At 40.4% G+C, this 26,971-nt stretch overlaps 1 protein-coding gene across 1 annotated transcript in view; it reads left to right on the top strand.

Moving 5' to 3' along the window:
• Nucleotides 1-26,971, top strand: part of FAF1 (Fas associated factor 1) — a 306,114-nt gene that overhangs the window by 79,848 nt on the left and 199,295 nt on the right. The window contains exons 4-6 of the mRNA XM_045027160.1: nt 3,099-3,307; nt 17,820-17,911; nt 18,968-19,056. Coding sequence (XP_044883095.1) covers nt 3,099-3,307; nt 17,820-17,911; nt 18,968-19,056 — 390 coding nt within the window. The remainder of the gene's footprint in view (nt 1-3,098; nt 3,308-17,819; nt 17,912-18,967; nt 19,057-26,971) is intronic.

The raw sequence follows: 26,971 nt of genomic DNA, 5'->3' as shown, positions 1-26,971 counted from the left end.
CAAGAGCCATGAGTTCAACTCCTGGGAGGACTGACTGAACCCCTCAACTTTCCAAGACTGATTAAGGACCTGATCCAACCCTCATCAACGTCAGTGAATTCTTTCCCCTGGCTTCAGTAGGTGTGGGATCAGTCCCTATAGGATATACAGTTGACTAAGTCTGAGTCTGTCAGATAATTCCCTAAAAGTGAGGTCCCATCTGTTCTGCGTGGACCTAAAAAATCCCAAAGCACATTTTCTAACAGCTGGGAATTGCCCCCGTGTCCTTGGCTAATTTTTTTTTCTTTTTCTCTTTTGATGCATGCACACACGTGCATGAAAGGTGGTGATAATTTTTCTCTGTGTTAGAGTTACTGGTGCCCTTTCAGTGGGTTGCAGGTAAAGGATACTGTGTCAAAGGAAGTAGATTGCTCACTTCAAAAAGTCAATGCACTTGTTTTCTTTCAAACTTTTGAATTCAGTTTTGGCTTGTGTGATTCTAAGTCACTGAAGCATGATCTGCTAAGTGCTGATGAGGCAATCGGAAACAGCAGAACAGGAATTCAGCTGTTTGGGAGAGCCAGTAGAATGTTGTGATATAAAGCATTCAGGACAAATACTCAATATGATGTTTTAAAATGTTCTTAACTTATGGTAGATGCTACTTATAATGTAAGTAAATCAGTATTTTGGCAGCTATGCTGTATTTAATTATTAGGTCTTAACTTATTTAATATATGATGTCAACAGTCACTTTTTTTTTTTACACTCAGGATTAAATCCTTGTTTATTCATTGCAGTGAGTGGATATTTACTTTTTATTTGTATTAGTGTAGGGCCCAGAGACCCCCTGTACATATGCATACAAAGCATTTTCAATCTAAATACTCACCAGACTGATTAGCAGTACTTTTTTCTTTTGGTTCAGCAATAAGTGAAGGCATTGATAAAAGTCAATTCTGAAGTTTTTTCAGCATCTATTTCTTTATTTCTTTCTTTAAAAAAAATCTAGGCAGTTGAATGTGTGTCAAGCTGTTGTGGGTCCCCCCCCCCAATGATATAAGGTGGAATTTCAGAGGCCTAAGGGAGTTAGGCACCCAATTTCCATTGGCTTTCAAAGGGAGTTGGACACCTGACTCCCTTATGCTCTTTATGGGTGAGATTTTCAAATCTCCTAAATCAAAGGTTTTGCTAAATTGAATCATTATGTGAGTGTCCACCTGCTGGTAGCTGTGTGTGTTTATTGGCTTTTTTTTAAAAATACAATTAATGTTATTTAATAGGGGTTAACAGGATGCAAGTAATATTTTCAGAGAACAAATATCCTCTCGGCCACCAAATGTAATACAGTTGTGATTTAAAGAAGTATGTCCTGAGAATGCTCTTTAGGATTACTAACAAAATTATTGTCACAGAAACTATCGTATCACTTTTTAATTTTAACATTCAGTAATCCCCCGCCCTTTAAAAAAAAAACAGCTTGGATCAATATATGGTCATTTTTTAACTCTGCATAACAAATTCCTAGTCGTACTTAGTATTGTAATTAAAAGCTGCACAAAACAAAACAGATTCCTTGTGTACTTTAGAACTCTGAAATTCCTGTAGGTTTCACATAGCTGAGAATTCCGATTTGTGTGTCTGCTGACTAGAGAAAAGGAAAAGAGACCTTTGTACTACCAGAAAAGCATAACATTTAATTTTTTCTTTTCAGAACGTGGGAGGTAAAATGATAGGAATTGCACCAGCAGACGGTTGGGAATGTAGACAGTGTTTGTTAATTATATAGCATGTGTGTGTAGCAACTGGCTATGCTCACTGAGTTCATGTCATCACTGGGGGGTGGGGAGCGGAGGGAGTTTCAGGGTTTTTTTTTTAAAGCTTTTGCATCAAGACACTTATTGACTTTCTTTTTTTTAAGAAAGTGGAATATGGCCTTCTAAATAAGGTCCCTTAAAAAAAAAAAAAAAGGAAATTGGCATGATCCCAAATTGCAGCAGCCCTATTAAAAAAATTAAAGTATCATTCATTCAGATTCCATCCTTGAAGCACACTGTGTTAGTGTGCACCAGCCATCAGGACATCTGGAGCTGCCTAGTAAGGATAGTTTCCCATACAGATTTCACTGTATGTCTGTAGTCACTGTCTTCCACTTGAGGACATCTGCAAAGCAGAACTCCAGCCATACTCTACAAACATTATTTCCTGGATTCCTTGGGTGGAATGTTCATTTTAGTATGTAAAATGCTCATTTTGTCAAAGTGGTTCCACATTCTCTTTGGCCTGAATGGTGTTTCTTAATATGCCTTGTTTTATCACTCTGCTTACTAATCTCCAGCACTGTGCTCTTTGGAGAGGGCTAAATGAAGAGCCTGTAGCTGGAGTTCTCCAAATTAATCTGAGCAAAGCTACATTCACTTCTCACTTTACTATCCCGTGGTCCATATGCAAGTGCCCAGGAGTAGTGGGGAGGGAGATGATTCTCAAGGAGAAGCTGGAATTCAACATTCTGTAATTAACATATATTTCTAGATTTTAGTCTTAAATTAATACACTGATGTCTATATAATCTCCCTTAACTGCCTGAAGCAAAAAAATATTTATTTTCCTCTTCAACCTGTCTGATTAATTGGCAAATAGGTTTGTCACTCTAAGATTATGGGATGCATCTCTGCTGCACTTTCTCCCAGACTCTTTTGGGATGACACTAGCCTGATGATGTAGTAGTAGAATGGTGGCTGCTGTGTAGAATTTCAAGTATGGATATGTAGTAATTCCATGGGGTTTCCTTGCTCTACAAGTAATTCTGTGATTTGTAATACATATATTAAACTTGAGGCTCAAAAGATTTTTACAATACTGTAGGACCAGCTTTTAAACCATCTCTTTTGAACGTTTTAGTTGCTAATATTTAAGAAAATGTTGTAGATACTATAATTTCTTACATTGTTAGTAAAACAGCCTGTATGTCAGATACGTGATACAATATAGCAGTCACAAGTGCAAGTTGTGGATGACAGTAAGGGAATATACTGCTCATCTTGCTTGCCTCGTGTTTCTTCAAATAGTTCAGATATCAGTCTGTTCTATTTAAATTCTCTAAACTATATATCTTTCAGTGAATATGGTGGAGAGACTTTGCAAGGACCAGCCTATGGTCCCACAAGTCATCCTACAGCATCTTCTTCAACTCCTTCCTCATCCTCAGCGTTTCGACATGTAGTGCCATCCCGACAAATAGTGGAAAGACAGCCACGGATGCTCGACTTCAGGGTTGAATATAGAGACAGAAATGTGGATGTAGTACTTGAAGACGGCTGCACAGTTGGTAAGGTTTATTTAGAATAAAAATAAGTGTTGTGGTACAATAATAAAAAGAAAAACGATGAACAGTAACAACTGAAAATACTGACCATTCACAAACCTCTGTGTAGCCTTAGATAAAATGGCACCACTGTATTTTGATGATTAATTGTTTATAATTGTTTCTGAAACCAGATCTGAGACTAGTGGTTCGTTGTAGCGTTGAGGCACAGTCCACAGATGTGAACTGCCAGCCATTGTGCCCCAGCGAGCATGTGATCTCCATCACTTTTTGGATGCATAGCTCCTTCTCACTTCAGATCAGTCACTCATGGGCAGGCTCCCTCTGAATCTGTGCAGGGCTGAGCATGGCTGCACCCTACTTCTTTGCAAATAAAGATTTTAATTGTCTTTTCGGGGGTGGGAGGAATTCAGACTATTGGAGAATGTAATTACTTACTCATCTTCAATAATGCATTATTTTGTTGCTAGTTACACTTTTTCCTTAAGACTTCTTTTTGTAAAAGTAACCTAAGAATGATACATTGATACCTCTAGCATATTGCAACATATGTTCATATTGCAAGGGTCATGTACTGACATTCTCTGTAAAACTGTGACTACAAGAATTCCTTTTAGCTGACGTAGAAGCAAATCCCTTAATTCATTTACCCGAGATACTTTTTAAAAATCAAAACTAGGAGTAAAGTGAAGAGATGCTGAATAAAATACCACATTGCAGTCAATGTGGTAATAAAATTGCTCCCATATAATTTTAAAGTGAAACAGTTGTTTGTATGTATAGTGTTTTATACAGTATCAAAGGGTGACACCTAGTGGTGATTATTTTGGTCTATTGAGGCTGTACTGGTATTTCAGATACTGGGCTTGATTCTCTTCTTCCTTGTGTTTTGTGCAGTCACTTACATCTGTGCAAGGTAGGTATAAAAACATTACCAAATCAGAATTCTGCACTCACACCTATAATAACATTTTACACCCACTTGGCACAGGTATAAATGACTAACCAAGGAAGTGGTGAAACAGGTCAGTTCAAGAACCTAGAATGTATTATTCACATAAATAACTTTGTCAAGATAGTCTTACTGAAAAGTTACAAGGTAAATTCAATAGCAATATTACATCAATTAGTATAAAAGATTGTTTAGCAATGCTGGTGGAGAAACAAAATGGAAATTTTTCAGCATTCACCTGGATTCCAGTTGGAATACAGGTGGGAAAATAGATGTGTTCTTAAACCTATAGCTGGTTTTTTTTTTTCCTCATGTAGGCTGCTTTCTTAGTTGAGACCCAGATACTAGCTCTTGTAGTAAGCCATAACACCGCAGGCATAACTCCCAGAGCAGTATTGGCTCAGGTTGACTGTGGTTGAGTGGAATATTTTGAGGAACACATCTTGAAAATGAAAACGTTGCTTAAAAAGACCTGAATAGTTCCTAAAACTGTTCAAACCAGTTGAAATTGAATCCCATAATATATTAACCACACCCCATTTTCAGAAAGATTTTGCACAAACCAATTTATAAGAAAGGAATAGTATGTGCTGTTGTGAAATAGCTGCCTGCCATCCATGTGCATATAACTCATAATGGTGCATCCTAGAATGTGATGTTCAAAGTAAATCCCACATTTTGTACCTTAAAACTTTTTAAAATATGTGTTAGTTGAAAAGTTACAGTTTATATTGGCCTAGTATTACTGTAAAAAGGAACAGTGGCTTGATTCTTGACTGCTTCTTGCCAGTGAAGCAGGGAAAGAAATGAGGGAAGCAGAGGTGGCTTTAAACCACCTTTATGCTCCCTTTATATACGTGCTGTCCAGGGGCTTGCCAGGCCCTTGTTGTACTTCAGAGGAAATTCAGGGCTGCTCTGATTTTGAGTTCTGGCTGCGGTGGCCTCCTGGCAGCCCAGGATAGCTAGAATGCTGTATACTCTGGCTACATCACCTCTCTAACTCCCTAATCTTTGCACATCACATCCTTCTAGAATGGTATAGGGTGATTGTGATAACTCCATGCTGCCTAGGCTACCCTCTTACATGGGCTGTTTACCTCTCCTTTGTGCTCCCAGAGTGAATTAAGTAGAGAACAAGGTGAAATCAGCTCCATTTTATCTTCCTTTAGTATGTTACTGTTGAGAAACTTGTTTTTTTAGTAGTGTTCCTGTGGTTACTCCACTGTAGGCGTGTCTGCGTCCCTGTGCTACTAATTGGAGAACATTGGTAGCAGTCTGGCCCACCTGTGCATGTGCTGCTCCTCACCTGCCACGAGGTTAGCCAGCATTAGCAGGTGACCCTCGTCAGTTCCTTCTCAACCACCTCGGCTAGAGAGGAGCTAGAGCTGTCCATTCGTGGATCGTTACCTCCCTTTAGATTTGCTAAATTTAGCTTCCCTTGAAGCTTTTTTCTTTACTTCGTTTACATTTTATTTAGCCATGCCTTAAAACAAAAGGAAAAAGAGAAGAAGAAAAAAAAATGAAGAAAGGGTTTGCCTCCTGCCAACCCTGGTTACATCAAGACTCCCTCACCCCACTCCACCCCCGCCCGGAGAAGTCCTGGGCCAGCTGCAGCTGCTCCTCCCCTCCCCAAGCTGCCTGGGGAAAAGCATCTCTCAGGTCCGGAAGACGCTTTTGCTATGCCCCATGCAGGTTCTGGGGCGGCTGAGGAGGCAGTATTTTCTACTCAGCTTCCTGGGTCCAGGGAGATTACCAATGAACCCAGGAAGCTGAATAGCACATACTGCCTCCTCCGCCACTATGCCATCCTGGGGGATTCAGCTGCAGATGCCAAATTTGGCACTATCATCCATATCAGACTCAACTTCAAAGTTCCAGCTTCCAGTGGTGGGCACTGCTCGGGAGTTACCTACAGTGGAGCACCCATAGGGACACTACTTGAAGTAGTAGTAGTTACCTTGTGCAGTAATGATGGTTCTTTGAAATGTGCTCCCCAGCCCACCCTCCTCCCCTCTACTTTGGAGTTCTTGTCATTGACTCTGCAGTAGAAAAGAAACTGAGGGTCGCCCACGCATGCTGGCTAACCTTGTGGCAGGCGAGGCGCAGTGCATGCGTGGGCAGGACAGACTGCTACCAAAGTTGTTCAATCTGCAGCGCAGGGATGCAGACCCACCTACGGTGGACACATGTCTTGAAGAACTGTTGTTACGGTACAAGGTGACTGACTAACTTCTGCTTAGTTGACAAGTTCAATACATTGTGCATATTTTATTTTAAATTTTGTATCTGGGTACATTTAAAAATATTAAAAAATTAATATTCTCTCCATTGTAATGCTGTTCTTCATTTGAACGATAGATATTTGAAAGCTTAATGTTCTAATAGACTTTGTTGTCTTTAAAAGAGGCTTTTTTTAAAAAAAAATCCTCCATCTTTCTGTTTGGAGTCACTGCCACCATTCTCAAGTATTCTAACTCAGAGAACTAGTACCATGGGAGATTCCAAGCCCTGACATGAGGGATTAATAGGACTGTGTAGAACCAGGTCTAATGCAGGTAAGTGATGAATAAGCTTCTGCAAACAACATCAGTGCACCACATTCCTGACCTGGATCTCCCTGCTATTCCAATCCTAGGCATCCTCTGTGAGGGGAATGTGTTAATTGTGTCAAACTGTGAGATGGGTTTGTGACTTGGAAAACTGTCCAGTAGCTACTAGCTCACTGTGCTCACTTTTGCTTCTCTCATATGATAGAATTTGAGTCCAGGTGCCCAGGTGTGAAAAGATGGTACATTAAAGTACTGTACATGTTTTCGTAGCACACTAGTTCAAAGAACTACCTGTTTCTTTGGCAAAGCAAACCCTTTATAAGGGATCATATTATGTATAATTATCTGAATATAAGTCATCAGAACCATATCCCATGGTGGTTGTTGCCTATCTACACCAGTTCATATGTTTGCTTGAACTGCACGTGATCCTTCAGACAACACATACTCATTACTTTATAGACAGGGTTCTTAAATCTTTTTCATTACATGGACCACTTTTTACTACAGATAATGTCTCAAGGACTGCTTTCCTCTTATTTGTAATAGCAAAACATCCCTGTGTCAGCTAGAACAATTACTAAAGTGGAAAAGTAATCTTAGGTCAGTATTTAATGCATGCTTAACTCTCTTAATGTGATGTAGCAGCTGGAAATGAGAAAAGCCAGCACATGTGACTGGTCAGGCCTCTTCAGACCCCCGGTGGTGCTGAGACCGTAGTTGGGGAGCTACTGTTTCATAACTGTGAAAAATGATCCCAATCTAAAATTATTACTTCTATCCAGGTCAAAAGGTCCAATTTTGCTTTAAAAAGGCTGCCTTTCTCTCAGTACATTAGTTGAATTCTCTCAACCTAATTCTAAATCCAAGTATTTAATTATTTTCCTTGCATAATAAAGTTTTACATACAGAAATGCCCATAATTCCTACAAAGATCATACTGCAACTATCTGCAAGATTCAGATATAAAACAAAATATGTGACTGTCAATAAGTACCACTCAGAAGAATGAACTGAGAAAAACCAGAATATTTAGTTTCAGAAGAGGTCCACATTGACATTCTTTCTCTCACATCCAATATCTTTGACCATTTTTAATTTCTGTCCATTAACAGTCACATTATCTCTTACTCCTGAGTTCCCAAAATAAACTCTTCTGACTCTGAGCTAGTGTTTGTTGCTCTCTAGAATAGTTACCGTCTGTCCTTTTTAGGTTTCTTTTTTCCCCTCCAGCGTTTTTCTGCCTATTTCAGTGGAGTGTGAGGGCTGGAAATGTAAAAGCAGCAAAGAATCCTGTGGCACCTTATAGACTAACAGACGTTTTGCAGCATGAGCTTTTGTGGGTGAATACCCACTTCTTCAGATGCAAGAAATGGTTTGACTGGAGTAGTGCACAACAATAGCAGTATGATGGGAGACGCCTCCATCCCCCGACAATGAGCCTAACCAGTGTCCCTGCATGCAGGCAGTGCCAGTTAGGTGCACCTGCTGAGCATGCTCTGCCTGGGGAAGGGGAACTTTAAAGATGAAGCTGGCCACAGAGCAATGAGGGGACCTTTGCCCAAGAAAAGAGGCTGCTAGAGATTGTTAAGGAGCTCAGTAGCCAGGGGAGCCCTGCCCGAGGCAATGACCAGCCTTCCCTTCTCCCCCACCCCCTGCCTTTTGCATTAGACAGACATTGCAGCCATGAGAGGGGCTATGGATGTCTGCTCTCTGTCTGTGCCCTGTAGCTGGACCTGAGGAGCAGTACCAGGGACTGGAGATAATTAGCCTCTGAAAAGACCCTGGGAATGAGCCCAACTCTTTCGGGGAACAATGAGCTTACCCAGGAGTGTGGGTTCTGGGGGGTACCCAGAGGCAAGAGACAACTTCCAAGCTCAAGCTGAGGGCTGGCTCACTGAGAGTGATGGAGAAGGCAGGCATGATGTCACTGAGAGTGATGGAGAAGGCAGGCATGATGCTTTACGCATGATTCAAGACTTTGAGACAGAAACAGGTTCCACATCAGTCCTTGGAGAGTGGGCATCAGTCGAGGTGCACCAGTAGCACTGGTATAAGTGGATGGCAGAATGGCAACAGTAGCAGGCCAACCAGAAACAGCAGTTCCTGCAGTGGTGGACTGCCCAGCAGCAGGTCCAGTCAGCATAGCAGCAGCAGCTAAAGGAGGACCCCGAGCAAGAATTTGAGACTTTTTTGCAGTAGTAAAAACCTGCCCTCTGCACAGGGAGACCCATTAGGCCAGAGGGAGCTCTGCCACCCATGTCAGTAAAGTTAACTATCATGGGCTCCAAGACAATCCAGCAGCATTCCTTCTCACCTTTCAGAGGATGGCATTGGTCTCTCATTGGTCACCACACCCACTTTTTGCTAGAGAAAGAGCGTCTGTATCACGTGAAAAGACAGCCTCAGTTGTGAGCAATAAGAACTCATTTACTGTTACCCTGTAAGTACCGAAGGGCTGTAATTCAGCTGGCACATAATATTCCCTGCACAGGGCATATAGGGAATGAGAAGACCCTGGAGTTGGGTATTGACTCACTTTTTCTGGGTGAGGGTGTACCATGAGGTAAGGGAGTATTGCTCTTCCTGTCCTGAGTGTCAATAGATGGCAGCTAAGAATGTCCTGAGGCTCTTTGGTCCCAATGCCCTAAGTGGAAACCCTATTTGAAAGAATAGGGATGGACATGGTAGAGCCTTTTAGAGAAGAGCTCCTTAGGAAACCAGTATATACATGTAGTGGTGGACTATGTCATTCCCTACCCCAAAGCGATACCCTTGCGCTTGGCTACAGTGACAGCAATTGCTTCCAAACTTAAGAGACTCTCTTTGTCTGGGTAGGTTTCCTGCAGGAACCATAGACTGTTCAGGTTTCCAACTTCACCTTGCAGGTGATGCATAAACTATGTTCTCTTCTTAAAATAAAGGACATCAGTGTGTCATCTGCAAACAGGTGGAAAGGGTTAACAAGATGTTAAGAGATATTGAAACAGTTTTGTTGGGACTGAGTTTAGGCACAGAGACCACCTCTTCGCACCATTTCTATTTGCTGTGCAAGAGGTACTCCAAACTTCTGTGGGTTTTTTGCCCTTCAAAATGCTCTGTGGATACCAGCCCTGGGAAATCTTGGATGCATTGTGAGAGTTGGGAGGAGCAAGATGCAAACACACTTGGGGCGACCCAGTACATCATCACCCGACTATGTGAACATTTAAAGTCGAGCACTTTCACAAAGGAGAACCTTGTTCGTGCTCAATGGAGGCAAGAACAGGGATATAAGCAAGAAGCATGAAGCTTCCACCCTGGAGACAGGGTGTTGCTCCTATTACCATCATCTAAGTCAAAATTAATGGCTTGCTGGTATGGTCTGTTTGAGGTTCTGAGACAAATGGATCCAGTTGTTTATGAGATCAAGCTACCCAGCAAGAGAAGGGAGACAAAGGTCTATCATTTTCAAGCTGTGGAAAACATGGGAAACCCTCCTGATAGATTCCTGGCCAGTGAGCCCTGAACTAGGTCTCAATGTAGCTGATAGCCTAGAGTCTGGACTTTTACCATTAAATGAGGCCATTGCTTCTGAACAGAAGACCCAGTTGTTGCAAATGATCCAAGACTTCAATATGGTATTCTCCACGATACTGGGGAGAATGTACGCCATATGACATTATTTGAAGACCACACCAGGGCAACTGGTTAGAGAAAACCCTCAGCCCTTGCCCAAGAAGATGTGGAACATGGTCCAAGTAGAAGTGCCTATGATATTGAGAATAGGGGTAGTGGAAGAGTCTAAGAGCACCTGGAGGACTCCTTTAGTCCTGGTCCCCAAAGTGAACAGCATGATCTGGTTCTGTATTGACTTTTGTAAAGTCAGTTCCATCACAAAGTTTGACGCTTACCCAATCTGCAATGAACATGATGAGCTGCTAGAGCAGTTGGGCCTGGCACAATACCTCAGCACATTGGATCTTACAAAAGGCTATTGGCAGATACCCCTGCCGCATCCTGTCAGGAGAATACCATGTTCTCAATCCCCTTTGGCCATTTCCACTTTAAAACCATGCTGTTTTGCCTGCCAGGGGCCACAGCGACTTTCCAGTGCCTGATGAGTTGAATCCTTTGACCCCACCAGCAAGATGCTGCGGTTTACCTTGATGTCACTGTAATTTATAGCCCTATGTGGGAAGACCACCTCAGTGATCTAAGAGCAGTATTGACTTTCCTAGAAGAGGCTGGCCTCACAGGTAAGCCTGCTGAGTGTAAGTTGGCCATGACAGAGGTGACTTATTCAGATAGGAGGAGGCCTTGTGAAATCATTGATGGATAAAGTCCATGCATTAAATTCCTGCCCTGCACCATGAACCAGAAGACCAATACATTGATTCCTGAGCCTTGTTGGGATACTGTTGCTGGTTCATCCCAAGTTTGCATAGATCATGGTACCCCTGAGTGATCTGCTGAAGGGCAAAGACATCAATAAAGGTTCAGTAAGATGACTAGTGCTATGAAGCTTTTAGCACCCGGAAGGCGCAGCTGAGCTGGGTACCTGTCCTCGCCAATCCAGAACTCTCCCAGGAGTTCGTTCTCTATACAGATGCATCAAACGTTGGTTTGGGAGCAGTGTTGTCCCAGGAGTTTGAGGGTAAAGAGCACCCTATATTTGAGCAAAAAGTTGTTCCCCGGGGAGACAGCATATTCTATTATTGAGAAGGAGGCTCTGGGAATAAAGTGGGCTGTGGACTCCCTCAGGTTTGTCCCTTCTCCCTGGTCACAGACCATGGGCCCTTACTACAGCTATACTTTGTGCAGGACTCAAATCCCTGGCTTATGTGCTGATATCTGGCACTTCAATCCTGTAACGTCTAGGTGCAGCAAAGAAAGGCGCAAGCAAATGCAGAATTTTTGCCCCAGGAGATCGGGACTGGGTTGATGCCCAAACAAGAAACCTTTTTGGTCTTGGGGGTGGAGGATGGTTATGTTGTGGAACATGCCCCATCCCACTGACAGCAAGCCTAACGAGAATCCCAGCATTCAGGCAGTGCCAGTTAGGTGCACCGGCAGAGCATTCTCTGCCTGGAGAACAGCAGCTCAAAAGGTGAAACTAGCCACAGAACAAGGGCCAAGAAGAGAGGCTGCTAGAGACGGCTGTGTTAGGTACTTCATATGGCTTTCATTGCCGTAGTATCTTCGTGACTCTCAATCTTTGCTATAATTCTCCTCACAGCACCTCTGTCAGGCAGAGAATAATATTTCCATTTTGCACATGGGGAGCTTAGGCACAGAGACTTGGTGACTTGCCCAAGGTCACACAGGAAAATGCTGGTGGAACAGAGAATTGAACCAAGGTCTCTTGAGTCCCAGAGTAGTCCCCTAACATTCTTCAATTGCCTTTTTCTAGGGTCAACTTCCCTTTTGTAAGAATTAAATCAAAGTCCATGTTTGATTCAATTGTATCAGATTCTAATAGCTGATTTCCTTAATGTGAGACAGTGGATTCATCAACAATTTGCAATCGTTCTCTAAATTTGCATTGTTTTGATACCACGTTTCTATTTGTTGTGAAACGAGAATTTAGGACTGTGTTCATCTCTTCAGTTGCACCTTTCTAACCTGATAAGCTAGAGGAAATTCTTCATGCAGAAACTCCTAGAGTTTAATATCAATTATTTCATTTTTCTGGCTCTAGCTATATCTAATCCATTGTCAATCTCACAGAAATAGAAAGATTCCATTTACATCACATTTTTTGTGTAGTGATTAGCTGCATTCTTGTTAAAAGTCATGAATCGTGGTAAACTGGAGCTTGCCATGTTTCTCAGCTATCACCATCATATCAATAGCTCATCTCCAAAGTGCGGTGTACTTTATGAAGCACAGTGTGTAAAGTATCTGAAAGTGGCTATTATTAAACAAGGCTTCCAAAAATGCTCTTCTGGAAACAACCATTCAATATCATTTAGACATGGCTAAAACGTCTCTGAGACGCCACATCTGTCTAGCCTGTTTCTCAGTTTGCTTGAATTTATATTGCAATTATATCAAATTTCCACTAGATGGAAATATGCCACAACCACCCCAGAAGGTTAGAGATCCAAACAGAAGGGACATTTCACCAGCAAAGAGAACTTAAAGGAAGGTTGAATAAACAGTAACTGTTGGAATGAGCAAGACACCCAATTTATGCTGCGTAAGTGTCAGCAATAGGAAGGAAAGTTGTTTCCCAGGGTTAGTTATTTGGGCTTTTGTATTGTTTGTGAGTATATTGTTTGGTTCTCTATATAACATATAAATGCAAGAACATTAACTTTTTTTTGCCATGCATATAAATAAATTAATCTTTTACCACACTGACAAAGGGATTAATTATTTTAAATCCACCCTTGTCTTGTAACCATAGTGAGATTCAGCCCATGCACAGAGGGCTGGGGAAAATTCCACTCTGTGTACATATTGGTAAACTGGATGGTAGCAGAGTTAAAATATTACAGAAATCCTCATATGAATCCCCAAGTCAAGCAAGATTCCAGCACATGAGAAAATTGATTCTCATAAATGAGAAACTGAATCAGTAGCCAAGTATGTGATAGTAGGGAATGTTTCTGGATCTTCTGATAGTAAATTAGTGAGTACTGTAGGTGCAAGACTAATCTGATGAAAGATGTCTATCTCTAGGTTGGTGATTTATTGTTTGCTAGCTAAACAATAGAAGAATGTAAATCCCACACAGTGATTTTGAACTTAGTAATAAAAGCTCCTCATTCTTTTGGTTCTATTACTGAAATATAGTGGAAAAACAAGGATATAAATGATAAACTTTAAAACAGCTGGCTACAGGATCCACAGAAATGAAATCTGATCAAAATTGTATTTATTATATTAACATAATCAACCACAGCAACAAAATTTGGGAAATCTGCAAGAAAGAGTAAACTCACTGCCTGATAAATAGCTTGAGGGTTGGAGGGAAACTAATTAAACATTATAAATTAAATACAACCTTGTTTAGTCTGGCCAGCATTTCAGTCAATTGGATACTATAACCTATTTTTCATGTAAATTATTATGCATCACTGTATCCAATTAGTGCATTAACTCCTCGCGACTTGGAGGAAAGAGCTGGGATTCTCGAGCAACTGTTTTTTCAAAGTTTTACATCCACATTCTTACAGTGTCTGCAAAGATTTAATTTGGTTTACTTGTAATTACTGGATAATGCACTGAGATTGTACATGGTATATGAAATATTTGTGAGGGAATGTGGATGTAATCTTCTAACAGTGACTAAGCATTATGTTCAGAAAATATGATTCTGTAAAAGGACAGATTTTATATTTATATTGATTTAAAATTTGCTCATTTTTCAACAATACATTACCCAAAAAGCAATGCATCTATAATAATTATTTACTCCTGGGGGAATTCTGTGCCACTGCACATGCATAGAATTTATGTCCCTGCAGATTTCTTTGCTTTCCTGCAGAAAAATGACTTTCTGACGGGGAAGCAAAGGGAAGCCACAAGAGCAGTCATGTGACCCTCCCCAGCAGTACGTTTCAGGTGCCCAGGGCAGCCGGCAGAGAGGTAAATCACTGTGGGGCAGGTGGCGGGACTAGGGAAGACATGGCTGGTGGATCCTACTCTGCGCCAGGCTTAGCTGCTAGTCCTGACTGGGCTGGGGAGGACAGGACTTCCTCTTCCCCTGCACGGCAATCTGGGGCCGGGTCAGATCCACTCCCAGATTTCTCCTGCAGCTCCAGGAAGCTCTTCCTCCCTGCCCCCAACCTCCTGCACCCATCGCTTCTCAGCTGGGGAGGGGGGGGAGGGAGGTAATCCCTGTACAGGGAGCTGTTCCCCCCATCTGCCCAACCAATGCATCCAGACCCCCTCCCACCCAGACCCTCCTACCGAACTTCACCCCACCTGCACTCATAACCCTCCCGATGATTCCCCACTCCTCCTGTACCTGAACCATCCTGACAAGTCACCCGCACCCGGATCTCCACCCCACTGAGCCCCACTCCCCCAGCATCTGGACCCCCCCCACAGACCCCCTGCCAAACTCTCTCCCCCTTCACACCCAGGCCCCCCTCCGCTGAGCTCTAACCACCTTCACCTGGAACCCCCTTCAGAGTCCCATTACTGTTGCACCCAGAGGCCCCCCCCCCCCCCAGCAAGCCCCAGTGCATCCAGATCCCCACACACACCTGGATCCCCCACTAAGCTGCCCACACCCAGATTGCCCCCCCAGAACCCTCTCAACCCACATCTGGATCCCTCCCACATTGAGCCCCTCCACACTTGGATCCTGCCATGCTGAGCCTACCTGCCCACGCCTGGTGCACCTGGCACGGAGGGACAGGGCACTGAGCGTTTCTGGGGCAGGCCTGGTCCTTGTGCTGTGTCAGGGTTGGGTGCAGCCTCACCGCTGAGTCCATGTCCTGTGGGGGAGCTGCACAGTGATCTCCCACTTCTGTGCAGCCAGTAGCCTGTGCTCCCCAACACCATGCTGGAGCCTCCACATTTATTTGACAAATAAAATTTGCAGAATTTGGCATAATTTTAAAATATTGTGTGCAGAATTTTTAATTTTTTTGGCACAGAATTTTTAATTTTTTGGCACAGAATGCCATCAGGAGTAATAATAAAATTGAAACAGAAACAATTATTTTAAATCCAGTTCCTTGATGCATATAGCAATACTATATTTACATGTATATACTGAAATAGCCATACGCTTGGTACATTTATGTGTAATATATTAATTGGAGTCGAGTTAATTCTTGAAGTAGGGGTTGAGTAAGTAATAGGCTGACAGTGAGGATGTAATGGCTGAAGTCAACTTTTGAAGACATTTTTACCCACATAAGCCACCTTTTTCAAGTCAATGGACAAACTGTTAGTTAAAAGCTGTAATAAATCATATATTTAATAATGAGTAATTCTTCCTCCCTCTTTGCATATCCTCTTTGTTCATTGGAATTTCTTACCTGCAAACTGCAGCGCCAACCTGGTTTCCTGCTGAGATGCATTAATCTATGGCTTTAGAACACAGAAACACGGGCTGCTGCAGCATTTATTTCAGCGTGCAGAGCTCCAGATATTCATTATATGTCTTCCTGGTGTGCTGCACACAAGTATGTTTGTTTAAAAAGGAAACAAAGTGGAAATTCATGCAAAGTGCATTAATAATTAGTTGTGTTAGAATTGTTATGCCCGTGCATTTCCTTTCCCCTCCAATCATATTCCCAATCTCAGCCTTAGAATGGGTTCTTCTGCACCTTTGACTAATGCGTTTTTAAAGTGAACGCTGGCTGCTGGTGCTGTTGTTAATGGAATGCTCCCCAGATACTTTCCCTCCTGTCCTTCCAGGTGACCCTGAATCTCTCTCATTTTATGGGTGATTATCTCTGTCTGCTCATGGCTGGCTGTGGATCTTTAGTCTGGGAGACAGTTATTGCTATCAATAACTATCTTTTTTTTTTTTTTAAGATTTACATCAGCCAGTACTTCATCTTGATGCTTGCCTCATGTATGTGCCGTATCATATCCTTTTATTTAAAACTGCATGTGGATCCCACAGTGGAGTCAGCAGAATGCTTTTGCTTGCAATATGAAAGTTGAGGAAAAATACGGGGAGGACCAAAGCGAAACGTGGAAGCAATCTTTCTTTTGGAAAACTAATCTTAACTGCACTGATTTTAAAATGGCTCTACTCGAAGAAACATCCTAACCATGCTTTAAAATTAAGATTCAGAACAAGTTGTTGTGCTGTAATTCCTAAGCAATTGATTTTCGTTGTCAACTACTAGTGTTATATTTTAATTTGAATATTAATAAATAACAGATTGCTCTTGTGGCTTAAAATTTCATACCTATTCTTCTTAAAAAAAAAAAAAGTTTGGTTGAACTGCCAAATCCTCATTATGTAACTGATCCTTCAAATTCATATTAAAGTTTGTACATTGATGGAGCTGTTACTGTACCTGAATGAACTTGGTAACTAGGAATTTAGTTTAAAACATTATTAATTCCATCATAAAATTATTGGCTGATATTTTCAAAGCAGCTCTTAGGGTTCAGCTCATGTGTTTTCCTGTCCTGGGGAAAAAATCGAGATTTTTGAAAAATTTCACATCCCAATTTGTGACTCAGCCTCAAATTTTCAGAGACCCAGAGGAACAAAATCAGTTTGTGTCAATCAAAATGTATTGTTTTGAAAATTTCAAAAGTGTTTTGTTTTGATGTTGATTTTAAAAAAATGTTTTATTATAAAATTAGCCTAAATTTGAAAATGAGTATTTGTTTTTAAACAAAAAAAAATGGAAATTTTCACTTAAAAATGACAAAATGGGATATTTGGAAAAAAAAGTTTTGAAATTATTCAAAAGGTTTTTTTGAAATGAGAAATTTTTTGAAACTGGCCTTTTCCTGTGAATAGCTTTGGTTTTGATGGATCAGCATTTTTGACTAAATGAGTTTGGTCAAAAAATTCCCGACCAAGCTCTGCTAATGAAAGATGTGTGTCTAGGTCCTGATCCTGCACCACTGAAGTCAGTGGGCACAGGATAAGTCCTCCGTATCTTTTAGATGTCTTTGAAAATCTTGATAATTTTATATTGAAATCAAGACACTGCTGTGAGAGGGGTATGTGTGTGTTACTATCCCCTCCCCCCCACATTTGAAATGGACCTCTTGGACTTAAGTAACATTAAATGAAAATTAGTTTCCCTAACTGTTTTTTCCCCATTTTATTTAGTTTTTGTCTAGAAGCCTGGGCTGCTGAAATAATGTTTTTTTTGTTTGTTTATGTGAAGTTATTGTATGTAGTGGAGAAAGATGCACAAATATTAAATGCTTTTTGAAAATGGATATAATATAACAGCAAAGGGGTTGAATGTTGGACCTTGGAGCCATAATGTTGTTCTGTTGCAGTAAGGCAGGGTCTGATGCTTTGTTTTCCTAAATATAGAAGAATGTGAACATGATTTTGTTGGTATTTTTTTCTTTGCCTTCTCTGCAGGAGAGATCAAACACATTTTAGAAAATGAACTTCAGATTCCTGTATCAAAAATGTTGTTAAAAGGCTGGAAGACTGGAGACGTAGATGATAGTGTAAGTTTCCTACAGTTTTATCAGTGAAGTGATTTAAGTGTTTGAAACCAATAAGTGCTTGTAAGTGAGCATAACACAAGGACTGTTGATTTCTACGTTATTTTGATTCTAGTAACATTATTAAAGAATCAGTTCGCTTAAAATGTTGCAAGTGGAATTATGCATTATTTGCCCCAACATCCGTTGTCTGGTTGATAGTATTTGCATGTACAGTCTGCCATTGGTACCTGTAAAATGCACATTATTAAATTAGCAATAAAGTAAAGAATTCTTCAGGCAAAATTCTTGGTTATACCATTGTTTGTAAATATGTATCAACAACTTACTGAGGAAAAACTGAACTCCGAAATTTAAAAACAAACATTGATTAATCAGGAAATGTTCAGCTAACGTAAAATGGAAAAAAAAAATCCAAACAAACAAATTGATTGGACAGTTAAGAAATAACAGAATTCAGCTTTCCCAGTCAACACTAACTCTGCATGTGTATTTACATCACTCTCCACCCAAATTTAAGATAACGCTGCATATACTGTGCACCTTTAAACATTGGCAATGTGTGCCATGTACCATTGTGCCATGCTGAACAAGATTATATATAGTGGATGGCTGTTGCATTAATTGTGCCACAAACATGATCTCTGATTATCCTTCAATTCATCTTTCATTGCCAAGACTGCAACACCAATATTTTAAACCTCCTACGTATACAAACCAATGATCTATCATATCTAGACTTGCATCCCACCTTAATTTGCAAAGTTGGTGTGAAAAGAATCAACTTCTGTAAACCAATTTAGTTATCTGTATAAGTCTGTACCACTGTTCATTTACTGTTCTTAGCCTAAAGCAGCTCCTGTTTTGTCTGCTTCTCTGTGTATTTTAGAAAGGATTCTCCTACAAACGTAGTAGTTTACTATGGCAGATCAAGGAATTATTTTCAATATGTGTATTTTAACTAATTTTAAAAAATCAAATAATTTTTAAAAAAGGCAAAAGATAAAAAAAAACCATAATCTACAGTTCTTGAACAAATGTTTTCTTTTTTTTCTGCAGACTGTTTTAAAAACTCTACACTTACCAAAAAATAACAGTCTTTATGTTCTAACACCTGATCTTCCACCACCTTCTTCAAGTAATTCTGGGTAAGGCTCTTTGTCATACATTTATGAATATGAATTTAGATGGTGCCTTATTTTATTTCTATGGAAAAACTGGGGTAAACTTTCAAAAGAGCATCTGCCAGGCCTCTAGTTGCGTGCATGCAAAACTGAGTGTACATTTACATGCATCTGCACTCAGTAGGTGCAAACACTTTTTAATATATGAGCAGTGGTGCAAGTAGAATTTATTTCTTACTGGTATGCTGCACATAGGCGACTCATGGAGGGACACCAGCTAAAGGGGGGCACATGACCTCTCCAAATGCCCCCCCCACGTGATTCCTCCCCAGGGAGGGAGGACTGGAGGGGCAGGGGCTCTGTCCTCCCGCTGTGCTGGATACAGACTTCTGAACCACAGGGCTCTTCGGAACTGCAGCCGTGAAAGGAGCAGACACAGGAGCAGAACGTGGGTCTACTGGGCAGCGCCATGCAGGCAGCTTCTCCGGCACGGCTGTACCGCCTCCAGCCCCAGCCCTGTTCTCCGGCAGACCCCAGACAGGAGATGCAGCTGCGTGGAACGGATGGGGGTGAGACTGGGGCGGTACAACCGTGCCGGAAGAGCTGCCGGCGTGGGGCCACCCAGCGGCCCCACATTCTGCTCCTGTGTCTTTCCAGTATGGCGTACCGGCAATACATTTCTTAATGGTACAGTGTACCGTACTGCCCTACTTGCACCACTGTGTATAAGTCTTAGGATTTACAACCTCAAAACCCAAAAATTCTCTAACTCTCATCTGTCGTAAGGTCAGACTGTATGAATTGTATACACAGATTTTTGCTACTGCTAAGTGTGGGTAATGTCTGAGTGAATGCAATTTTTGTGCGCACAGTAGTGGATACTGGCGTTCAAGGATTTATCACGTGATAGCAGTTACTTTAAACATAAATATCTACAAATCATTACCAGGTCACCAGCAGTTTTGCCATCTTCCTTTCCAAATGGTTAAAATGTTACACTGTGCTGCCCTCTCCTGTTGGACTTGTGGATATATGAGTGTATGTAGAGGTGCTGTATAATTCTCTTCAATTAAAGGAAATTTAAATTCTCTTCCATGTTACACTTTAGTGTTTTAAATCCTCAAATAAAGACCTACTATGTTAAAATAGCTTAATGAGACATCGTGGATATTGGAACATTTTGAAAATTAATAAATTATTATTTTCTGAAAAGTGAAATGTAATTCTCACTGCCATAAATGAATATTGGAGAGCCAGGATGAGTGAGGTGATATCTTTATTGGACCAGCTTCTGATGGTGGGAGAGACAAGCTTTCAAGCTTATGCAGAGCAGCAGTTCTTCAGTGTACTCTGAGTGTCACAAGTAAATACAAGGTGGAACAGATTGTTTAGCATAAAGTAGTTATTATTCGTATACTTTGCCAAAAATTGTTTCCAAATTGATATTTCTTTTTTCCAAAATGTAGAACAATACATGTAACTAGTAAAAAGCTAGGTAACATTATTACATTGCCACTAGGGGGTGCACAGTAATTGTAGTCTAACTGAAAATCAAGAAAGTAGACATAGTTGAATTGAGTTGAGCCACATGTTGCCACTTGTTTGCAATTTATTCTAATAGTCTTAAGAAATGTAACCTAACCTTGTAACTGGATAGAAGAACTTTGGACTCTCTGCAAGAGAGAGTTGCCAACACAATCATGTCACTGATGATCATTATTGAGAATCAATTGGAAAAATAAGTCTTGTAGCTTAACTACTAGTAATATATATTCCAATATTATCATAAGGCATTTTCTCACAAAAGTCTGCTTCACAGAGGCAATGAATAATACCCTGGCTTGGATTTTAAAAGTCATAAGGGGGTTAGCTACTCAATTTGCATAACATTTCAATGGTAGTTGGGTGCTTATTCCCTTTCAATCTCAGCATCTATGGGGTGTTTTCACACTGATATATTAGTGATTGGGGTACTTAAGAGCTGGATTGGGGAATGATTTAAGGCTCCCAATTAAGCATTTAAACTAATATGGTAACTGTGAAGCAGCCTCAGGGTTGGGGAGGAAAGGGGTTAGATGGTAGAGAAGGAATGAAAAATACAGGTTTGTACATCATCTTTAAAAATCTAAAGATTAATTTTCCTCCTTTCCTCACCCTTTTATGGATTGATATAGAGATATTCCTGTTTAGTTTGAGGGTTCAGCCATGTATCGTTAGAGGTTGGTCATGCACCACAGTCTCATATCCAAAATGCCTATTAGAAAATAGCTTTAGCTAGTGTGTCCAGAGCTATATGTTGAAGTCAGTGGGACTCCTCACGTGGTTAAAATTAGGTATGAGTTTAATTAACATGCTGAATCAGAATCTAGAGCCTTAGAAGCTTGGGACAGGTTACATGAAAAAGTGCCTTTCCTCATGTTATAGCGCCATGGCTGTGATAAGTAGAGGCACTCATACAGGAATGTCCTTGCAGTTTTTTCAAAAAATGTGGGGGCTGGGGACTGTCAGTAACATACTCTGTGATAGTTTGCGAACTTTTAGAATGCTCTTCACCCCATTGGACCACCAGAGTCAGACTTGTTAACCTTTTGGACATGGCAAAGCTCATCTATTTTAGAAGTGCAGGCATTTGGACAGGCCACACAGTGAGGGGTTAAAGGGATGATATTATTTATATTAGAGTTCAGTTTGTTGGTAGCAATTACAGTTGAAGTGCAAGGGCAGTGAACAGTTGTGTACATGCATATAGTTGAAAAATGGTTAAATTGCGGAAAACTTTCAGTCTTGAATTTATGAAAATTCTTTTACCAATTCTATAAAAAATGGTTGCCTTTCAGTCAGTTTAAAAAATTCAAATCTTTTTGACCAACTCTGGTTGTAATATTGAAAATTGTTTAATGTTGTAAAGATCCCCAGAGCTTGAGATGGCTGCTCCACTTTTTAAAATTTTATTTATTGTAATTGAAATAAACAGATTTTAAAGGAATGCTTATATGAGTTCTGAGTCCTCTTTTATATTTTTGGATGAAAATAATGTGATGATAATATTATATGACCACTTAATTTGAACACTTTAAAAAATAATATTGCATTGCTTAGTAAAATCAAAGTTTATTGTCACTACTTTACAGTTTAAACTTTTTGCTCAGTGGGAATTAGTTCTGGGTATTTTAAAAATAAATTTGGAAGCTTTGGGATAGTAAATGATGATTAATTAGTGGCTACTTAAATGTGGATGATTTGAAGTTAGATCATCTCCCTGAAGTCATAAATTCTAGATGAAAGGGGAAGCTTGCCACCAATTAAAGCATCAATGGAGATCAAAACACATTTAATTGAAGCAATGTACCAAACCCAGTTACACTATTTATTGCCTACTGTTAGGTCAGTGACAATTCAGATTAGTTTGACAGCATCCCTCTTTTAAGAAATACAGGTAACTTCTATCATTAAAATGGACATTAAGGAACTTTGCTACGTATTCATGAAATCCATCTGCATAGCTATCTGTCAATATTAGCTACTTACATGGTGACTGTTACCATATGTCTGTGCACCTCAAACTCTTTAATTTATTTATCCTCACAATACCCCTTACAGATGGGGAACTGAGGCACAGAGGTTAAATGACTTGCCCAAGGTCACACAGGAAGTCTGTGGTAGAGCAGTAACTTGAACTCCGGTCTCCCAAGTCTTAGACTAGCATCCTTACCACTGGACCGTCCTTTCTGTCTGTCTCTTCAAATGCACTCCTGGTTTGTACTGGAGATAAATGATCACAACGTATAATATCTTTAGAGTAGGGCTGTCAAGTGATGACAAAAATTAATTGCGATTAATCAGGTGATTAAAAAAATCAAGTGTGATTAATTGCACTATTAATAATGGAATACCATTTAAATATTTTTGGATGTTTTCGACATTTTAAAATATATTGAATTTGTTTAAAGCACTGAATACAAAGTGTACAGTGCTCACTTTGTATTTATTTTTTATTACAAGTATTTGCACTATATTATTCAATTTGGCTAATACAGGTAGTGTAGTGCAATCTCTTTATCATGAAAGTTGAAGTTACAAATGTAGAATTATGTACAAAAAAACCCCCTGCATTCAAAAATAAAACAATGTCAAATTTTAGAGCCTGCAAGTCCACTCAGTCCCATTTCTTGTTCAGCCAATCACTGAGACAAACAAATTTGTTTACATTTGCAGAAGATAATGCTGCCCACTTCTTGTTTACAATGTCACCTGAAAGTGAGAACATGCAAATGTTTAGCATATTGGGCACATAAATATCTTGCAATGCCAGCTACAAAAGTGCCATGCAAATGCCTGTTCTCACTTTCTGGTGACGTAAATAAGAAGAGGGCAGCCTTATCTCCTGTAAATGTAAACAAACTTGTTTATCTTAGTGATTGGCTGAACAAGAAGTATGACTGCGTGGACTTGTAGGCTCTAAAGTTTTTACATTGTTTTGTTATTTGAGTGCAGTTATGTAACAAAAATCTACATTTGTAGGTTGCACTTTGCACTTCTACGGTACTTGTATGAGGTCAATTGAAAAATACTTTTTTATCATTTTTACAGTGCAAATATTTGTAATAAAAAATAATATACACTTTGTATTCTGTGCTGTAATTGAAATAAATATATATGAAAATGTAGAAAAACATCCAAAATGTTTAATACATTTCAGTTGGTATTCTATTGTTTAACAGTGTGATTAAAACGGCGATGAATCGCGATTAATGTTTTTAAATTGCAATTAATTTTTTGTTAATCGCATGAATTAACTGCGATTAATCAACAGCCCTACTTTAGAGTAATGTGGTGTTTCAAAAATCTGAGATTCCAGCCTATGTCATTTGACACACGTGTCCTTCAAGGAAAGTATCTGACTATAATTCTATAAGCTCCACCTTGTTCCTATTCTTGACATCAAGGGTCCTCCCATCTCCTGTGTGGTTTATGCACAGCGTCTCCTACAAACATACAGTTTTCCTGATCTAATCTAATCTTCAAGGTTGGCTGAGTCATCTAAACACCTCCACTGATCAGGGCTAGTACCTAAACATTACAGAAAAGTGGTTGAACAGTTTATACAACAAAATCTGCCAAGATTTCTATTCTATTCTCCCTAGATTTTTATACCTCGCTCATCACCGTAGTATCTGAGTGCCTTCCAGTAGTGCATTAAGCAGTATAACTACACATCTGTCATGTGTTTGTTCTCTCATCCTCTCCCCTGAGGGAGAGGCGTGAACAGCAGTGTGTCTTTGTCTTTGTGTGCGTGTGTTTTTGTGTATGTATAAAACACACACATACCTCTCATTTGCTGTGTGCTTATATTGGAGAAGATAAGGTCTAAGAAATGTGCTTTGCTTTTTGGAGTGGAAAGTGGTGAGGTCAAGGGTGGTCCTTAGTTCTTGGGGCAGTTTGCTCCACAGTCTTGGACTGCCATTAGAGATAGTTCCGTCTCCTGCACAGATGAGCTTTATCTTATGTAGAGTGTTCCACTGAGCCAGAGGAGCAGAGTTCTCAACCATGCTTTTTTGTCCTAGACCTTTAGATGATCTTTTAGCTATCCTGGGCCCAGGTCATGGAGTAGTTTGAAGAGTTAAATCTATTTAGTTTAACAAGGAGAAGGTTAAGGAATGACTTGATTACAATCTAGAAGTATCTACACGGGGAACAAATATTTAATAATGGGCTCTTCAATCTAGCAGAGGAAGGTATATAATCCAATGGATGAAAGTTGAAATTAGACAAATTCAGACTCGAAATAAGGCATACATTTTTTAACAGAGTAATTAACCATTGGAATGATTGACCAGGGGTTGTGGTGAATTCTCCATCACTGACAATTTTTAAATCAAGAGTGGATGCTTTTCTAAAATATATGCTCTCTAGAAATTATTTTTGGGAAGTTCTGTGGCCTGTATTATACAGGAGGTCAGACTAGAGGATCACAATCCTACCCTCTGGGCTTGGAATCTGTATGGACCAAGACTTTGAACTTGAGTCAAAATTCTGTGGGAAACCAGTTTAGAGAATGGAGGACAGGTATGATATTTTTGCAGTAACCGGTGTTGCTGAGAAGTGCTGCTTCATTCTGAACTAGTTGGAATTACATAAGTGCTGAAGCCTTCATGCCCAGGTATATAGCTTTGCTGTAATCCAACAAAGAGGTGATGAAAACATGACTGAGGCCAGGTCTTCGTCTGCCAGAATGGGATGGAGTTTCCTAACCAAATGATGATGATAGAAAGTGCAATTATCTGAGAGCTCAGTATCAGCAAGGAATCCAATAGTACGCCTAGACTATAGACTGAATTAATCAGTTGTGCATGTGTATCTTCATCCAAAGGAGAGAGCTCTGTATCTGCAAGTTCTTCAAAATACTCTCCTCTCCCCACCAGCATCACCTGTGCCTTGCTTGGATTCAGGTTCAGCTAGCACTTCTTCATCCAAGCCACACTGGTCCATCTTGGTGGTAGTGGGATGGTTGTATGTGGTGAAAGATATGTAGAGTTCTTCGAGTGATTGTTCATGTCCATTCCACCCAGGTGTATGTGTGCCACGTGCACGCCAGCTGGAAGATTTTCCCTTAGCAGCATCCGTAGGGTCGGCCTGGGCACCCCCTATGAATGTCAAGTCATGTGCCAGGGCAATGTGGGGCTCACAAACTGACATTCTGAGTACTGTGGTACCTGATTTGTCCACAACTCTTGGACTTTATAGCCGCGCATGATCAAGAGCTCAAAGAGGATGTTGGCAAAACCGATCAGTCACATTCTTTTATGGTGAGCTCATGTCAATTAGTACTTCACAAAGATTTCAAATTTTCATCTCCACATTTTTTACCTGAAAAGGTGAAAGTACTGTGAACTTCAGGTTTTGGTGACAGTACATGGAAATGGTGGCTCTATTATTCATGTTCAACTGTGCCCAGAGAGAGGGAAATTGGGAGCTGCATTTTTTCACCTTCAAATGCATGTTGCCATTCTTCCTGAGATATGACCACACAAGCTATGCAAGGTAGGGTGTTATCTACATCAAAGAAATGCATCAGCTGCCGGCTGAAGTGCTCAAGGAGTTTCAGCTGGCTAACTTTGTTGTCAAGAGATCATGTCAGAAATTCAACCAAGTAGACCCTGATCAGAGCCAAGAGTGGCTTTATGGCATAGGAAAGAAAGAAGGTGGAATTGTAGACATCACCAAGACTGACTCAACCCTCAGCAGATAGGCTTTGTCTTACAATCTGAGAGCCCGTATCTCAGCAGATACTAGAGCCATGTTCCATATTGGCTTGGGTGACCAACTTTTTCACAATGAGTCAAGAAAGGCAAGCAAGCAACACTAATGAAAATGAGGATGCACTCACACAAACACTTCAAATGTTTAAGGTTTTCTCTGGGGAGAAACCACCCACTTCATTGCAAGATATTACAACAAAAGATCTGGCTACTGAAGCCATACAAGACACCCTCTTGAATGCAAAGATCCTAGGACAAGTGCAACTGGACAGCTTCATGGAGAAACTGCCTGTGAAGCTGGTAGGATTGTGAATTTGTGGATTTAGAAACATGATTTAATGCCTGTCCCTTTTGGCATTAGCACAGACAGATGGCAGCCTAAGAATAGTCACAAAAGCAATACTGGATGATGTACTGATGTCCCTGCCCACCAACAGTAATCGCTGTTGGGAGAAGTTCTCTTGTGATAGATGCACAAGCTTTGGTGCAAGACTGGAGCCGTGTGGAGCCAAAACATTTGGAGACCTTGCAGACATATTTGTAAAAACATCACACAGGACTGGGAATACACTTCCACAGAATAGATGTTGTGTTTGACAGCTACTACAAGATATCTATTAAGAGTGGTACCAGACAAAAATGCTCAATAGGTATAAGACCCATTTAAAGAGTGCTGGAAG

Source organism: Mauremys mutica, chromosome 8 (assembly GCF_020497125.1).
Source record: "Mauremys mutica isolate MM-2020 ecotype Southern chromosome 8, ASM2049712v1, whole genome shotgun sequence".
In the NCBI taxonomy this organism is placed as follows: Eukaryota; Metazoa; Chordata; order Testudines; family Geoemydidae; genus Mauremys; species Mauremys mutica.
Note: the sequence above shows the minus strand (reverse complement) of the source record. Positions and strands in the feature narration are given on the sequence as shown.